Genomic DNA, 14858 nt, shown 5'->3' with positions numbered 1-14858 from the left:
ATTTTTCATTTTTAAAGTAAAAGTTTTTCAAAATGAAGTAATACATGTAAATTTTAAAAGAAATATAAGAACACAGAAATGCACAGAGAAAAATTTTTTTTAAAAGTCATTCATGATATCACTTCACAGCAGACAACTATTAACATTTTGGGGTGTGTGTGGTATTTTTTTCTATGCTTAGTCATATTTTCTTTTAAACAAAAATGCAATCTGCACTAAGCTGTAGAAAATATAATATTATACCAAAAAGTTGAACATCATAAATAACATTAACTTTTTTCTTGTAGCATTAACTATAAGTGATGGCATATTTCCTTATATCAAAATATATTTAATAAACCTATAATTATTATACCATTGACTCATTTAATACTTTTTGCTATTAGAAATAAAGTTGTAATGAATATCTTATGTGTATATCTTTGTACATTTAAATTTTTTTTTAGTACATATTTCTAGAAGTAGAATTACTAGGGGAAAAGATATAGATGCTTTGAAGTATGCCTAAATGTCCCCCATAGATATTTTTCACAACTGGATTCAGGAGACTGGGATACCCCCTTCTTCACAGGCACTACCATGCATGGGATTACCATTCCATTTCATTTTTACATGCGATAGCTAATAAAATACTATTTTACTGTTTTTGGTTGGGTATCAAAAATCTTTTAACAAATTTATTGATCATTCATAATTTATATTATAATTTGTATTTATAGTATATAAAGAGAGCCTCCTTATATAATGAGGACATTAGCTATTTGTGATACACTGTAAATAAACTTTCTCCAGTTTAATATTTACCACTCAATTTTGCTATGGTAGTTTTTTTTTTTTTAGGTAAAGAAGTTAATATTTATGTTGTCACATTTTTCTCTTTTTTCTTTCAGAGATTTTGCCTTTCTACACATCTTTAGAAAGAACTTTTCGGCCAGGAACGGTGGCTCATGCCTGTAATCCCAGCACTTTGGGAGGCCGAGGCGGGTGGGTCACGAGATCAGGAGATTGAGACCATCCTGGCTAACACGGTGAAACCCCGTCTCTATTAAAAATACAATTAGCTGGGCATGGTGGCGGGTGCCTGTAGTCCCAGCTACTCAGGAGGCTGAGGCAGGAGAATGGTGTGAACCCCAGAGGCAGAGCTTGCTGTAAGCTGAGATCGCGTCACTGCACTCCAGCCTGGGCAACAGAGCGAGAGTCTGTTTCAAAAAAAACCAACCAAACAAACAAAAATAACTTTTCTACCTCAAGATTAGATAAATATATATAAATAAAAAGGACAGTTCACTGAAGAAATTGAAATGAAAGTGTTTGAAATCCTGAAATGTATTGTAATTTTACTCAGCTCCTTTAGCAGTTACTTATAGTTTATTTGCCAAGTTCTTTCAAATAAATAGGAACATCAACCAGAAATAAGGTCTTTAAAATGATAAAATAAAGGCAAGATTGAATTTTATTTTCAAAACTTTTTTTTTTTGAGGCATAAAAGGCTTTTTGTTGTTGTTATTGTTGTTGTTATACTTTAAGTTCTAGGGTACATGTGCATACCTTGCAGGTTTGTTACATATGTATACATGTGCCATGTTGGTGTGCTGCACCCATTAACTCATCATTTACATTAGGTATTCCTTATGATGCTATCCCTCCCCGCTCCCCCGACCCCATGACAGGCCCCGGTGTGTGATGTTCCCCACCCTGTGTCCAAGTGTTCTCATTGTTCAATTCCCACCTATGAGTGAGAACATGCGGTGTTTGGTTTTTTGTCCTTGCGATAGTTTGCTGAGAATGATGGTTTCCAGCTTCATCCATGTCCCTACAAAGGACATGAGCTCATCCTTTTTTATGGCTGCATAGTATTCCATGGTGTATATGTGCCACATTTTCTTAATCCAGTCTATCATTGATGGACATTTGGGTTGGTTCCAAGCCTTTGCTATTGTGAATACTGCTGCAATAAACATACGTGTGCATGTGTCTTTATAGTAGCATGATTTGTAATCCTTTGGGTATATACCCAGTAATGGGATGGCTGGGTCAAATGGTATTTCTAGTTCTAGATCCCTGAGGAATCGCCACACTGACTTCCACAATGGTTGAACTAGTTTACAGTCCCACCAACAGTGTAAAAGTGTTCCTATTTCTTCACATCCTCTCCAGCATCTGTTGTTTCCTGACTTTTTAATGATTGGCATTGTAACTGGTGTGAGACGGTATCTCATTGTGGTTTTGATTTGCATTTCTCTGATGGCCAGTGATGATGAGCATTTTTTCATGTGTCTGTTGGCTGCATAAATGTCTTCTTTTGAGAAGTGTCTGTTCATATCCTTTGCCCAGTTTTTGATGGGGCTGTTTGATTTTTTCTTGTAAATTTGTTTAAGTTATTTGTAGATTCTGGATATTAGCCCTTTGTCAGATGGGTAGATTGCAAAAATTTTCTCCCATTCTGTACAGTGTCTGTTCACTCTGATGGTAGTTTCTTTTGCTGTGCAGAAGCTCTTTAGTTTAATTAGATTCCATTTGTCAATTTTGGCTTTTGTTGCCATTGCTTTTGGTGTTTTAGACATGAAGTCCTTGCCCATGCCTATGTCCTGAATGGTATTGCCTAGATTTTCTTCTAGAGTTTTTTTGGTTTTAGGTCTAACATTTAAGTCTTTAATCCATCTTGAATTAATTTTTGTATAAGGTGTAAGGAAGGAATCCAGTTTCAGCTTTCTACATAGAACTAGCCAGTTTTCCCAGAACCATTTATTAAATAGGGAATCCTTTCCCCATTTCTTGTTTTTGTCAGATTTGTCAAAGATCAGATGGTTGTAGATGTGTGCTATTATTTCTGAGGGCTCTGTTCTGTTCCATCGGTCTAAATCTCTGTTTTGGTACCAGTACCATGCTGTTTTGGTTACTGTAGCCTTGTAGTATAGTTTGAGGTCAGGTAGCTTGATGCCTCTAGCTTTGTTCTTTTGGCTTAGGATTGTCTTGGCAATGTGGGCTCTTTTTTGGTTCCATATGAACTTTAAAGTAGTTTTTTCCAATTCTGTGAAGAAAGTCATTGGTAGCTTGATGGGGATGACATTAAATCTATAAATTACCTTGGGCAGTATGGCCATTTTCACGATATTGATTCTTCCTGTTCATGAGCATGGAATGTTCTTCCATTTGTTTGTGTCCTCTTTTATTTCATTGAGCGGTGGTTTGTAGTTCTCCTTGAAGAGGTCCTTCATATCCCTTGTAAGTTGGATTCCTAGGTATTTTACTCTCTTTGAAGCAATTGTGAATGGGAGTTCACTCATGATTTGGCTCTCTGTCTGTTATTGGTGTATAGGAATGCTTGTGATTTTTGCACATTAATTTTGTATCCTGAGACTTTGCTTAAGTTGCTTATCAGCTTAAGGAGATTTTGGGCTGAGACGATGGGGTTTTCTAAATATACAATCATGTCATCTGCAAACAGGGACAATTTGACTTCCTCTTTTCCTTATTGAATTCCCTTTATTTCTTTCTCCTGCCTGATCGCCCTAGCCAGAACTTCCAACACTATGTTGAATAGGAGTGGTGAGAGAGGGCATCCCTATCTTGTGCCAGTTTTCAAAGGGGATGCTTTCAGTTTTTGCTCATTCAGTATGATATTGTCTGTGGGTTTGTCATAAATAGCTCTTATTATTTTGAGATACATCCCATCAATACCTAGTTTATTGAGAGTTTTTATCATGAAGGGCTGTTGAATTTTGTTGAAGGCCTTTTCTGCATGTATTGAGATAACCATGTGGTTTTTGTCTGTAGTTCTGTTTATATGATGGATTACATTTATTGATTTGTGTATGTTGAACCAGCCTTGCATCCCAGGGATGAAGCCAACTTGATTGTGGTGGATAGCTTTTTGATGTGCTGCTGGATTCGGTTTGCCAGTATTTTATTGAGGATTTTTGCATTGATGTTTATCAGGGATATTGGTCTAAAATTCTCTTTTTGTGTTGTTTCTCTGCCAGGCTTTGGTATCAGGATGATGCTGGCCTCATAAAACGAATTAGGGAAGATTCCCTGTTTTTCTATCGATTGGAATAGTTTCAGAAGGAATGGTACCAGCTCCTTTTTGTACCTCTGGTAGAATTCGGCTGTGAATCTGTCTGGTCCTGGACTTTTTTGGGTTGGTAGGCTATTAATTATTGCCTCAATTTCAGAGCCTGTTATTGGTCTATTCAGGGATTCAACTTCTCCCTGGTTTAGTCTTGGGAGGATATATGTGTCCAGGAATTTATCCATTTCTTCTAGATTTTCTAGTTTATTTGTGTAGAGGTGTTTATAGTATTCTCTGATGGTAGTTTGTATTTCTGTGGGATCGGTGGTGATATCCCCTTTATCACTTTTTATTGTGTCTATTTGATTCTTCTCTCTTTTCTTCTTTATAGTCTTGCTAGCAGTCTATCAATTTTGTTGATCTTTTCAAAAACCCACCTCCTGGATTCATTGATTTTTTGAAGGGTTTTTTGTGTCTCTATCTCCTTTAGTTCTGCTCTGATCTTAGTTATTTCTTGCCTTCTGCTAGTGTTTGAATGTGTTTGCTCTTTCTTCTCTAGTTCTTTTAATTGTGTTGTTAGGGTTTCAATTTTAGATCTTTCCTGCTTTCTCTTGTGGGCATTTAGTGCTATAAATTTCCCTCTACACGCTGGTTTAAATGTGTCCCAGAGATTCTGGAATGTTGTTTTTTTGTTCTCATTGGTTTCAAGGAACATCTTTATTTCTGCCTTCATTTCGTTATGTACCCAGTAGTCATTCAGGAGCAGGTTGTTCAGTTTCCACGTAGTTGAGCAGTTTTGAGTGAGTTTCTTAATCCTGAGTTCTAATTTGATTGTACTGTGGTCTGAGAGACAGTTTGTTATAATTTCTGTTCTTTTACATTTGCTGAGGAGTGCTTTACTTCCAACTATGTGGTCAGTTTTGGAATAAGTGTGATGTGGTGCTGAGAAGAATGTATATTCTGTTGATTTGGGATGGAGAGTTCTGTAGATGTTTGTTAGTTCAGCTTGGTGCAGAGCTGAGTTCAATTCCTGGATATCCTTGTTAACTTTCTGTCTCGTTGATCTGTCTAATGTTGACAGTGGGGTGTTAAAGTCTCTCATTATTATTGCGTGGGAGTCTAAGTCTCTTTGTATGTCTCTAAGGACTTGCTTTATGAATCTGGGTGCTTCTGTATTGCATGCATATATATTTAGGATAGTTAGCTCTTCTTGTTGAATTGATCCCTTTACCATTACGTAATGGCCTTCTTTGTCTCTTTTGATCTTTTTTGGTTTAAAGTCTGTTTTATCAGAGACTAGGATTGTAACCCCTGCTTTTTTTGTTTTCCATTTGCCTGGTAGATCTTCCTCCATCTCTTTATTTTGAGCCTATGTGTGTCTCTGCACATGAGATGGATGTGTGTCTCTGCAGATGAGATGAGTCTCCTGAATACAGCACACTGATGGGTCTTGACTCTACTCAATTTGCCACTCTGTTTCTTTTAATTGGGGCATTTAGCCCATTTACATTTAAGGTTAATATTGTTATGTGTGAATTTGATCCTCTCATTATGATGTTACTTGGTTGTTTTGCTCATTAGTTGATATAGTTTCTTCCTAGCATTGATGTTCTTTACAATTTGTCATGTTTTTGCAGTGGCTGGTAATGATTGTTCCTTTCCAAGTTTAGTGCTTCCTTCAGGAGCTCTTGTAAGGCAGGCCTGGTGGTGACAAAATCTCTCAGCATTTGTTTGTCTGTAAAGGATTTCATTTCTCCTTCACTTATGAAGCTTAGTTTGGCTGGATATGAAATTCTGGGTTGAAAATTCTTTCTTTAAGAATGTTGAATGTTGGCCCCCACTCTCTTCTGACCTGTAGAGTTTCTGCTGAGAGATCTGATGTTAGTCTGATGGGCTTCCCTTTGTGGGTAATCTGACCTTTCTCTCTGGCTGCCCTTAACATTTTTCCCTTCATTTCAACCTTGGTGAATCTGACAATTATGTGTTTTGGGGTTGCTCTTCTCGAGGAGTATCTTTGTGGCGTTCTCTGTATTTTGTGAATTTGAATGTTGGCCTGCCTTGCTGGGTTGGGGAAGTTCTCCTGGATAATATCCTGAAGAGTGTTTTCCAACTTGGTTCCATTCTCCCCGTCACTTTCAGGTGCACCAATCCGATCTAGATTTGGTCTTTTCACATAGTTCCATATTTCTTGGAGGCTTTGTTCATTTCTTTTCACTGTTTTTTCTCTAAACTTATGTTCTTGCTTCATTTCATTCATTTGATCTTCAATCACTGATACCCTTTCTTCCACTTGATCAAATTAGCTACGGAAGCCAGTGGATGCATCATATAGTTCTCGTGCCATGGCTTTCAGCTCCATCAGGTCTTTTAAGGTCTTCTCTACACTGTTTATTCTAGTTAGCCATTCATCTAATCTTTTTTCAAGGTTTTTAGCTTCTTTGCGATGGGTTCGAACATCCTCTTTTACCTCGGAGAAGTTTGTTATTACTGATCTTCTGAAGCCTACTTCTGTCAACTCGTCAAAGTCATTCTCTGTCCAGCTTTTTTCTGTGCTGGCGAGGAGCTGCGATCCTTTGGAGGAGAAGAGGCACTCTGATTTTTACAATTTTCAGCTTTTCTGCTCTGGTTTCTCTCCATCTTTGAGGTTTTATCTACCTTTGGTCTTTGATGATGGTGACGTACAGATGGGGTTTTGGTGTGGATGTCCTTTTTGTGGTATTGATGCTATTCCTTTCTGTTTGTTAGTTTTCCTTCTATTAGTCAGGACCCTCAGCTGCAGGTCTGTTGGAGTTTGCTGGAGGTCCACTCGAGACTCTGTTTGCCTGGGTATCACCAGCAGAGGCTGCAGAACAGCAAATATTGCAGAACAGTAAATGTTGCTGCCTGATCCTTCCTCTGGAAGCTTGTCTCAGAGGGGCACCCAGCTGTATGAGGTGTCAGGGCCCCTACTGGGAGGTGCCTCCCAATTAGGCTACTCGGGGGTCAGGGACCCACTTGAGGAGGCAGTCTGTTCATTCTCAGTTCTCGAACTCCATGCTGGGAGAACCACTGCTCTCTTCAAAGCTGTCAGACAGAGATGTTTAAGTCTGCAGAAGTTTCTGCCACCTTTTGTTCAGCTATGCCCTGCCCCCAGAGGTGGAGTCTACAGAGGCAGGCAGGCTTCGTTGAGCTGCGGTGGGCTCCACCCATTTGGAGCTTCCCAGCCACTTTGTTTACCCAGACAAGCCTTAGCAATGGTGGACGCCCCTCCCACAGCCTTGCTGCCACCTTGCAGTTTGATCTCGGACTGCTGTGCTAGCAGTGAGCAAGGATCTGTGGGCGTGGGACCCTCCAAGCCAGGCATGGGATATAATCTCCTGGTGTGCCATTTGCTAAGACTGTTGGAAAAGCACAGTATTAGGGCGGGAGTGTCCCGAGTTTCCAGGTACCATCTGTCATGGCTTCCCTTTGTGAAGAAAGGGAATTCCCTGGCCCCTTGCATTTCCCTGGTAAGGCGATGCCCTGCCCTGCTTCAGCTCACATTCCATGGGCTGCACCCACTGTCCAACAAGTCCCAGTGAGATGAACCCAGTATCTCAGTTGGAAATGCAGAAATCACCCATCTTCTGCGTTGCTCACGCTGGGAGCTATAGACTGGAGCTGTTCCAATTCAGCCATCTTGGAATGATCTCTCAAAATGTTTTCAAAAACTAAAAGCATGAAGTAATTTCTCATGGTGAAAAAAAATGGGTTCAGTTATGGAAGGTAGAGAAGGTACTTTCCAACTTAGTTTTCACTGGCATTTTTACTGACAAGCACCATTCTCAACATGCATCAATATTTTCTCCTTATGATAGAGCAGTGATTGTTTTTCCTCAGTCTTAATCTTTGTTCTTCCTCCAAGTACTGCCATTTACTGTTACACACACACACACGCCATCACCAACATACTGTACTGACTGAAGTAATGAATGAATGCTAGCTGCTTTACAAATGAATAACCAGCTAGCTCAATTAACAAAGCAGGGTTTCCCATGCCTTTTACAGAGTGAAATGCACTGTGCAGAAAGCAAAAGTGTAAGTAGATGACAGAGTCAGGTAAGTCTGAGTTCAAATATGATCTATGCCACATAATGGCTACATGATGCAAAGTCTAACTGAAGCTAATCTTTTTTACCTTTAAAATGAGGACAAAATTAGCTGTTTCATGAGTTAGGAGGAATATATAATAAAAATAAACTATCTGTGCAATGCCTTTAAATTAGTAGGTCCTGTGTTCCACACCACCATTCCACCCTCTATCACACTGTCTCAGATATCTTCTACTTCTACTTCATAAAATTGTGTATTTCTTCTCAGCAAAAATTATGGGATGCTAATACTGGACTTTTAAATTTTTTTATAATCATACACCAGAATACTTTGTTAAATGACTATAACTTAATGTCTGGAAGTGTTCGTTTTAAACCGTTTCTTTTTTATATGGATAAATAAAGTGCTTTTGTTATAATGAACTACTGAAATATGTTTTTGGCTAAAAATGTGGCAATGCTATATTTAGAGAAACATTTAGCCAATACAAATAGCAAAATGTATTTATTTTACAGAGAGATGCCTCATGTCAGTCAACATATCATGTTTTTAAAGCAATTGGAGTGATTAAAGTGGAAGACATTTGTGGAATATATATTATATTATTAATATAGTAGATGAAACACAATCTGCTTCGTGTAGTACCATGAAACAGACATTCAGTACATAATATATATATCCTGTATGTGCTATGGAGCCATGAGCCATGTGTATATTGAAAATTTGACTGACTAGTTACCAAATAAGTAATAGCTTTTTTTTAAACTGCAAAATAGCTTTTTTTTTTTATCCTGGGTTTTTAAATTATTGCAGTAAACTGATTACATTTTCCCATATGGGCTCTTCTTTGAAGAATCTCATATGATTAAAAAAAGGAGAGAAAAAAATCGAACTCACAAGAAACCGAAAGTACTGACTGTGTTGGCTATTTTTAGATGAGAATAACTCTCCTTTACAGGGTTGTTAATGAATCTGAATCTATCTCATGTCCACTCTATTCAGAGTAGTAAATATTTAATAACCTCCATATCAATGAGCAGTAGTTGCTGTTAACACTAGAAGCTTATTTCCTGTTCATGTAAAGTCCAAAGAGTGGTTAGGGTTGGCATCAAGGTGGGCTGGCAAACAGAGTACAAGACTGTGCAGAAGATTTTCATAGGCAAGGCCTGGAAGTAGCAACTATTACACCTGCTTACATCTCACTGGCCAGAACTCAGGCACATGGTCATGCATAGTTGTAAGAGAGTCTGGGAAAGATCTGGTGGTAACAACATGTCACAAGCATGTATTATGTGAAAGCACCATTCCAGGTGCTGTGGAGATCTGTTGTCAGTCAAAACTACAAATCCTATTCTCCAGAAGCTTACTAAATTCTAAATTAAGACATACATTCTCTAGGTATATAATGATATTAGGTATGAAATGCTAAGTGGGAAAAGACTTGGTGCTCCAAAGTCTTCAGAAAGAGCTCATTCTCAATGAGTGAGGTCAGAGAGTGGGCTCTCATTGAGGAGGTGTGATTTGAGCTTGCTTTCCAGGCAAATGGAATTTGAAGAGGTGGAGAATGCTGATTTAAGCACGGGCCCCGAGGCAGGGAAAATAAGATATACAGAGAGGCAGTGGCTAGATATAGTGATAATTGATTTTATGTGCCAACTTGACTTGTCCATGGGGTGCCCAGATACTTGGTCAAATATTGTGTGTGTGTGTGTGTGTGTGTGTGTGTGTGTGTGTGTGTGTGTGTGTGTTAGGATGAGATTAACACTTGAATTGATAAACTGAGTAAAGCAGATTGCCCTCCCTAATGTGGGTGGGCCTCATTCAATCACTGAGGACCTAAATGGAACAAAAAAGAGGGAATTCTTCCTGCCTGATTGCTTGAGCTGGGATATTGGTCTTTTCCAGCCTTCGTACTCGGACTGAAACATTGGCTCTTCTTGGGTCTTGAGCCTGATGGCTTTCAGACTGGAACTCACACCACTGGCTCTCCTTGTTCTTAGGGCTTCAGACTCAGGCTGGAGCTACACAACAATTATCCTGGGTCTCCAGGTTGCTGACTGTGGATTTTGGGACTTCTCAGCTTCCATAATCATGTGATCCAATTCCTTATAAAAAATCTCTCTCTCTCTCTCTCTCTCTCTGTGCACACCTGATTGGTTCTGTTTCTCTGGAGATGCCTGACTAATACAGATAGATTTTATTGAATTAAAAAATCAGTGGAAGCAAGATAAGTATAGAAAAAATACCTGGGTTTGGGAATGCCAGGGGTGTTAGTCCATTCTCACATTGCTGTAACTTACTACCTGAAACTGCATAATTTATAAAGAAAAGAGATTTAATTGGGTCATGGTTTCACACGCCATGCAGGAACCATGGCTGGGGAGGTCTCAGGAAACTTACAGTCATGATGGAAGGTGAAGAGGAAGGAGGTATGTCTTACATGGCTGGAGCAGGAGGAAAAGAGTGAAGCGGGGGGTGATACACACTTTTAGACAACCAGATCTCATGAGAACTCACTATCACAAGAACAGCAAGGGGTAAATCTGCCCCCATGATCCAATCACCTCCCACTTGGCCCCTCCTCCAGCAATGGAGATCACAATTTGACATGACATTTGGGCAGGAACACAAATCCAAACCATATCACCATGTAAAAAATTCAGTTATTATTCTAGAGTTGACAGGGTGTCTGTTGTGTTCTAGAGTAGGAAAATGGTATAATACATTAGCATGGCAATAGTGTTATGATGTGTCAGTTAATCAGGGAAGGGTGAGTAGTCAAAGATGACAGTAAGCCTGTCATTCTAACTTCAGTTGCATCAGAATCACCTGAAGAGCTCATTAAAATACATATTATTGGGCCCCATTCCCTGAGTTTCTCGTTCAATTAGAATTTGCATCTCTAACAAACTTCTCAGTGATGCTGATATTGCTGGTCCAGGGACCACATTTTGAGAACCACTGTACAAATGATTCAAAAAAGTATTGGAGGGACTGGTAGCAATAGTGAAAGAAATAAGTAAAGAAGTATATTCAGAAAAGGCATTTGTAGTGAAGATGAGATGTTTCACTTCAGTTATTCTGCTTCTATAGCTGCCTTTAGCACACTTAACAGCTCAGCAAGATTATCTACAGGCAACAGAACTTCTAGTGAAAGGACCCAGCTTATTTTCACTTGTGGCCTAACCAGTTTTACTTGTTTCTTCCCCTCATTCCTCCTTTCCCTTCTTCCATATCTTCTTTTCTTCCTTCCTTCATTCTGTGCCCAGTCTGAGACCACCATTCATGAGCCTCATTCTGAGAACTCTGCAGCTTTGTAGCAGATGCAACTTTGGAAGCAGAGGAGAGTAGAACTGCTCTTATTAGGGCAGATAAAACAGTAAGGCACAGCATATTTGGCAGATGTAGATTATTTAAGGTGGTTAGTCTCAATACCTTTATGAGCATTAAAGGTCATAGAAAAAATAATGGTTCATTATAAGCCATTTTTTAGAACAAAAACAAATGGGCTTTATTAGCAGCAAGGATTTATATTTTAGGTCACAAACTTTGGATTAGAGTTATTTATCAAGAGTTTATAGGAATCGGCTGGGCACAGTGGCTCAAGCCTGCAATCCCAGCACTTTGGGAGGCCGAGGTGGGCAGATGGCTTGAGCCCAGGATTTTGAGACCATCCTGGGCAACCTGGAAAATCTCTGTCTCTAAAAGAAATACAAAAATTAACTGGGTGTGATGATGCAGTTCTCAAGTTCATGGAGAGTAGGCCAGACCTGGTTGAGTGACTGAGAACACCATAAGAACAGACCTTTGACCAAGTACCCTGGGACCAGGATCTACCGAAAAGCTATTTTCACCAATGAATTGTTATAACAATTTAAAGCATGTCTTTATTTTATAACTCTATTACAGTATAAATCAGCTTTGTAAGGATATGTTAGCTGGGTTTAGTGGCTCAGCTACATGAGAGGCTGAGGTGGGAAGATTGATTGAGCCCTGGAGATGGAGGTTGCAGTGAGCTGAGATGGCACCACTGTACTCCAGCCTCCAGCCTTGATGACAGAGCGACTCAAAAAAAAAAAAAAAAAAAAAAAAGAGTTTATAAAAATGTAAAAGCCTAGATCAGATAATATTTTATTGCATGATTTAATTGTAATTCTAAGGACAGATGTGATATCCTTACTCCAACTATTAAATTCTTTCAGAAAATTCCATTTGCTTTGCTTCGTTATGATTAATTAATGTGTTGGCTTCCACATCATTCTCAGCAAATTAACCCAGGAACAGAAAATGAAACACCTCATGTTCTCACTCATAAGTGGGAGTTGAACAATGAGAACACATGGACACAGGGAGGGGAACATCACATACTGGGGCCTGTCGAGGGGTGGGGGGCAAGGGGAGGGAGGGCCTTAGGACAAATACCTAATGCATGCAGGGCTTAAAACCTAGATGATGGGTTGATGAGTGTAGCACACCACCATGACACATGTATACTATGTAACAAACCTGCACGTTCTGCACTTGTATCCTAGAACTTAAAGTTAAAAAAAAAAAAAGAGATAATTTAAAAAATATATGATGGCTTCCAAATCTGGGAGGCTTGTTAAAACGCAAATTTTTAGACCCCACTGTAAAGATTTCAATTCAATAGTTCTTGAGTAGGGTTCAGAAATCTGTCTTTTTAAGAAGTTATCCTATGTTATTCTTCAGAACCAGTAGAGATCAGGTTTGGCAACCATGGATTTATGGTACAGTTGCAATTTGGTTGTCATGGTAAGTTGGTAACAATACACCATGATTTATAATAAATAGTAAATGCTAGTTTAGAGTGGAGGGAAGGCAGACATTAAGAGAGGATCCAAGAGATGAATGATAAAATTAGGGGATCTCAAGGTCCTGAATTTTCTATAAGACTGTGGCATAAGTGGCAATTCCCAAAAAGACTTGCCCAAGGTTCCCATCCTCACTAAGGACTGTGGCAGTTGACATACTTCCAGGAGTGTGCAATCTTAGTGTTTCTGTCAGAGAAAGGGCCAGCTATGTGTGTACTGATCTCATTTGAACACAGAACTATTTGAACACAGGAAGACAGACTGTGGCAATAAGATTGCTCGCCCAAGCACAATGTTGTCCTTAATCCTCTTGACTTGCTCTGGCCTCTGTGGGCTACCCCTTGGTGGTATGGATGGGTTGACTGCAGTCTGTCTCTTGCCTTTTGAACTCCAAAGTTAGATGGAGTTTCAATTTTTACTGTGACTCTTTGAAGTCTACCCTGCTCAGCCTATTTTAAAAAGCACCCTGTATAAACAATTACCCATAATCCTGATTCCTTTAAATCACTCTCTCCATTTCCCTTTTCCCATTGAACTTATCGCATTATATGACTATATAATTAATTAATTACATTTAGTGTTTCTCTCTCCAACTAGTTATAAGTGCAGAAATCTTTGATTTGTTCATTAAAACATCCTAAATATGTAGTACATATGTAGTAAGTGGTCATTAAATAGTAAATGAGGCTGGGCATGGCCTGTAATCCCAGCACTTTGGGAGGCCAAGGCGGGAGGATCACCTGAGGCCGGGAGTTCGAGACCAGCCTGACCAATATGGAGAAACCTCATCTCCTAAAAGTACAAAATTAGCTGGGCGTGGTGGTGCATGCCTGTAATCCCAGCTACTCGGGAGGCTGAGGCAGGAGAATCACTTGAACCCAGGAGGCAGAGGTTGTGGTGAGCCAAGATTGCGTCATTGCACTCCAGCCTGGGCAACAAGAGCGAAACTCCATCTAAAAAAAAATAGTAAATGAATGTTTCTGATTAAAATCAAACTTTGTTCAAGTCTGAAAGCAATCCATATAGCTGGTTTGGGAAGTAGAAGTATACTCCTTAAAATATTTTTTTCTCTCAACATTTGAAATAAGTAGGTATAGTATAAAAAATGTCCATGCCTTACCTTGAAAACCATTTTTAAAATCTGCTCCATTTGGTAAGAGATCTGGAGTGTATTCACTGTAGCCACCTACATAAAACTCACTGAAGGCATTGAGACCAACCAGTCTTCCTGGGGCAATAATGGATTTATTTTTATGATCATCTACCTTCAAAAGGAGAAAAAAATCAAAACCTATTAAAAAAGGAATTAATTCCCCAGGGTGAACTGTTAAGATACTCTTCTGTTATTTCCCATTAACTTGGCATGAAAAATTTACAAAGACCTGAATTTTGAAGAAATAGAAAACACGATACCACTCAATTCTCTGCTTCTCTGCTGGTGTCTGTTACCAGGAATATATTAATATAGCAGTCATGGTTTTGCATTTCAATCAAAATCAAAGTTCTTCAAAGATTAGGTACTGGCATCCTGCTGATTCCCCTCCATTTAGCCTTCCTCCTCTTCTATCAATTCTCCATAGAACCACCAGAGTCATTTATCAAAAATTAGAAATCAACATGGTACCCACCTTCCTGTTTTAAGTAGCTCTTCATAGTTCTTTAGATAAAAATATAAACTTCTTAGCACATCTAAGCCCTTTGATAATATAGACCTTATCTGTCTGTAACCACTTCTCTTGCTCTCCCATCCCCGACCTGAAAACCATGCTGAACTACTTGCATTCCTTAAGCTAATACTGGCTATTGTTCTCTTTCCTAACTCCTATTTGAAGTTATGCTCAAGCATCACCTTCTCTGGGAAGCACTTTCTGAATCCTCTCTCTCACCTTTATCTATGTTAGTAATCCCTCTTATTTGTTCTCACACCACTTAATTGTAATCAT

General features: G+C 39.0%; 1 protein-coding gene across 1 annotated transcript in view; it reads right to left on the bottom strand.

Annotated features, from left to right (window-relative positions):
* Positions 1-14858, bottom strand: part of EYS (eyes shut homolog) — a 1808075-nt gene that overhangs the window by 55813 nt on the left and 1737404 nt on the right. Inside the window, 1 exon segment of the mRNA XM_030809409.1 lies at positions 14036-14180. Coding sequence (XP_030665269.1) covers positions 14036-14180 — 145 coding nt within the window.

The sequence above is a fragment of the Nomascus leucogenys genome, chromosome 3 (genome assembly GCF_006542625.1).
Source record: "Nomascus leucogenys isolate Asia chromosome 3, Asia_NLE_v1, whole genome shotgun sequence".
NCBI lineage: Eukaryota > Metazoa > Chordata > Mammalia > Primates > Hylobatidae > Nomascus > Nomascus leucogenys.
Note: the sequence above shows the minus strand (reverse complement) of the source record. Positions and strands in the feature narration are given on the sequence as shown.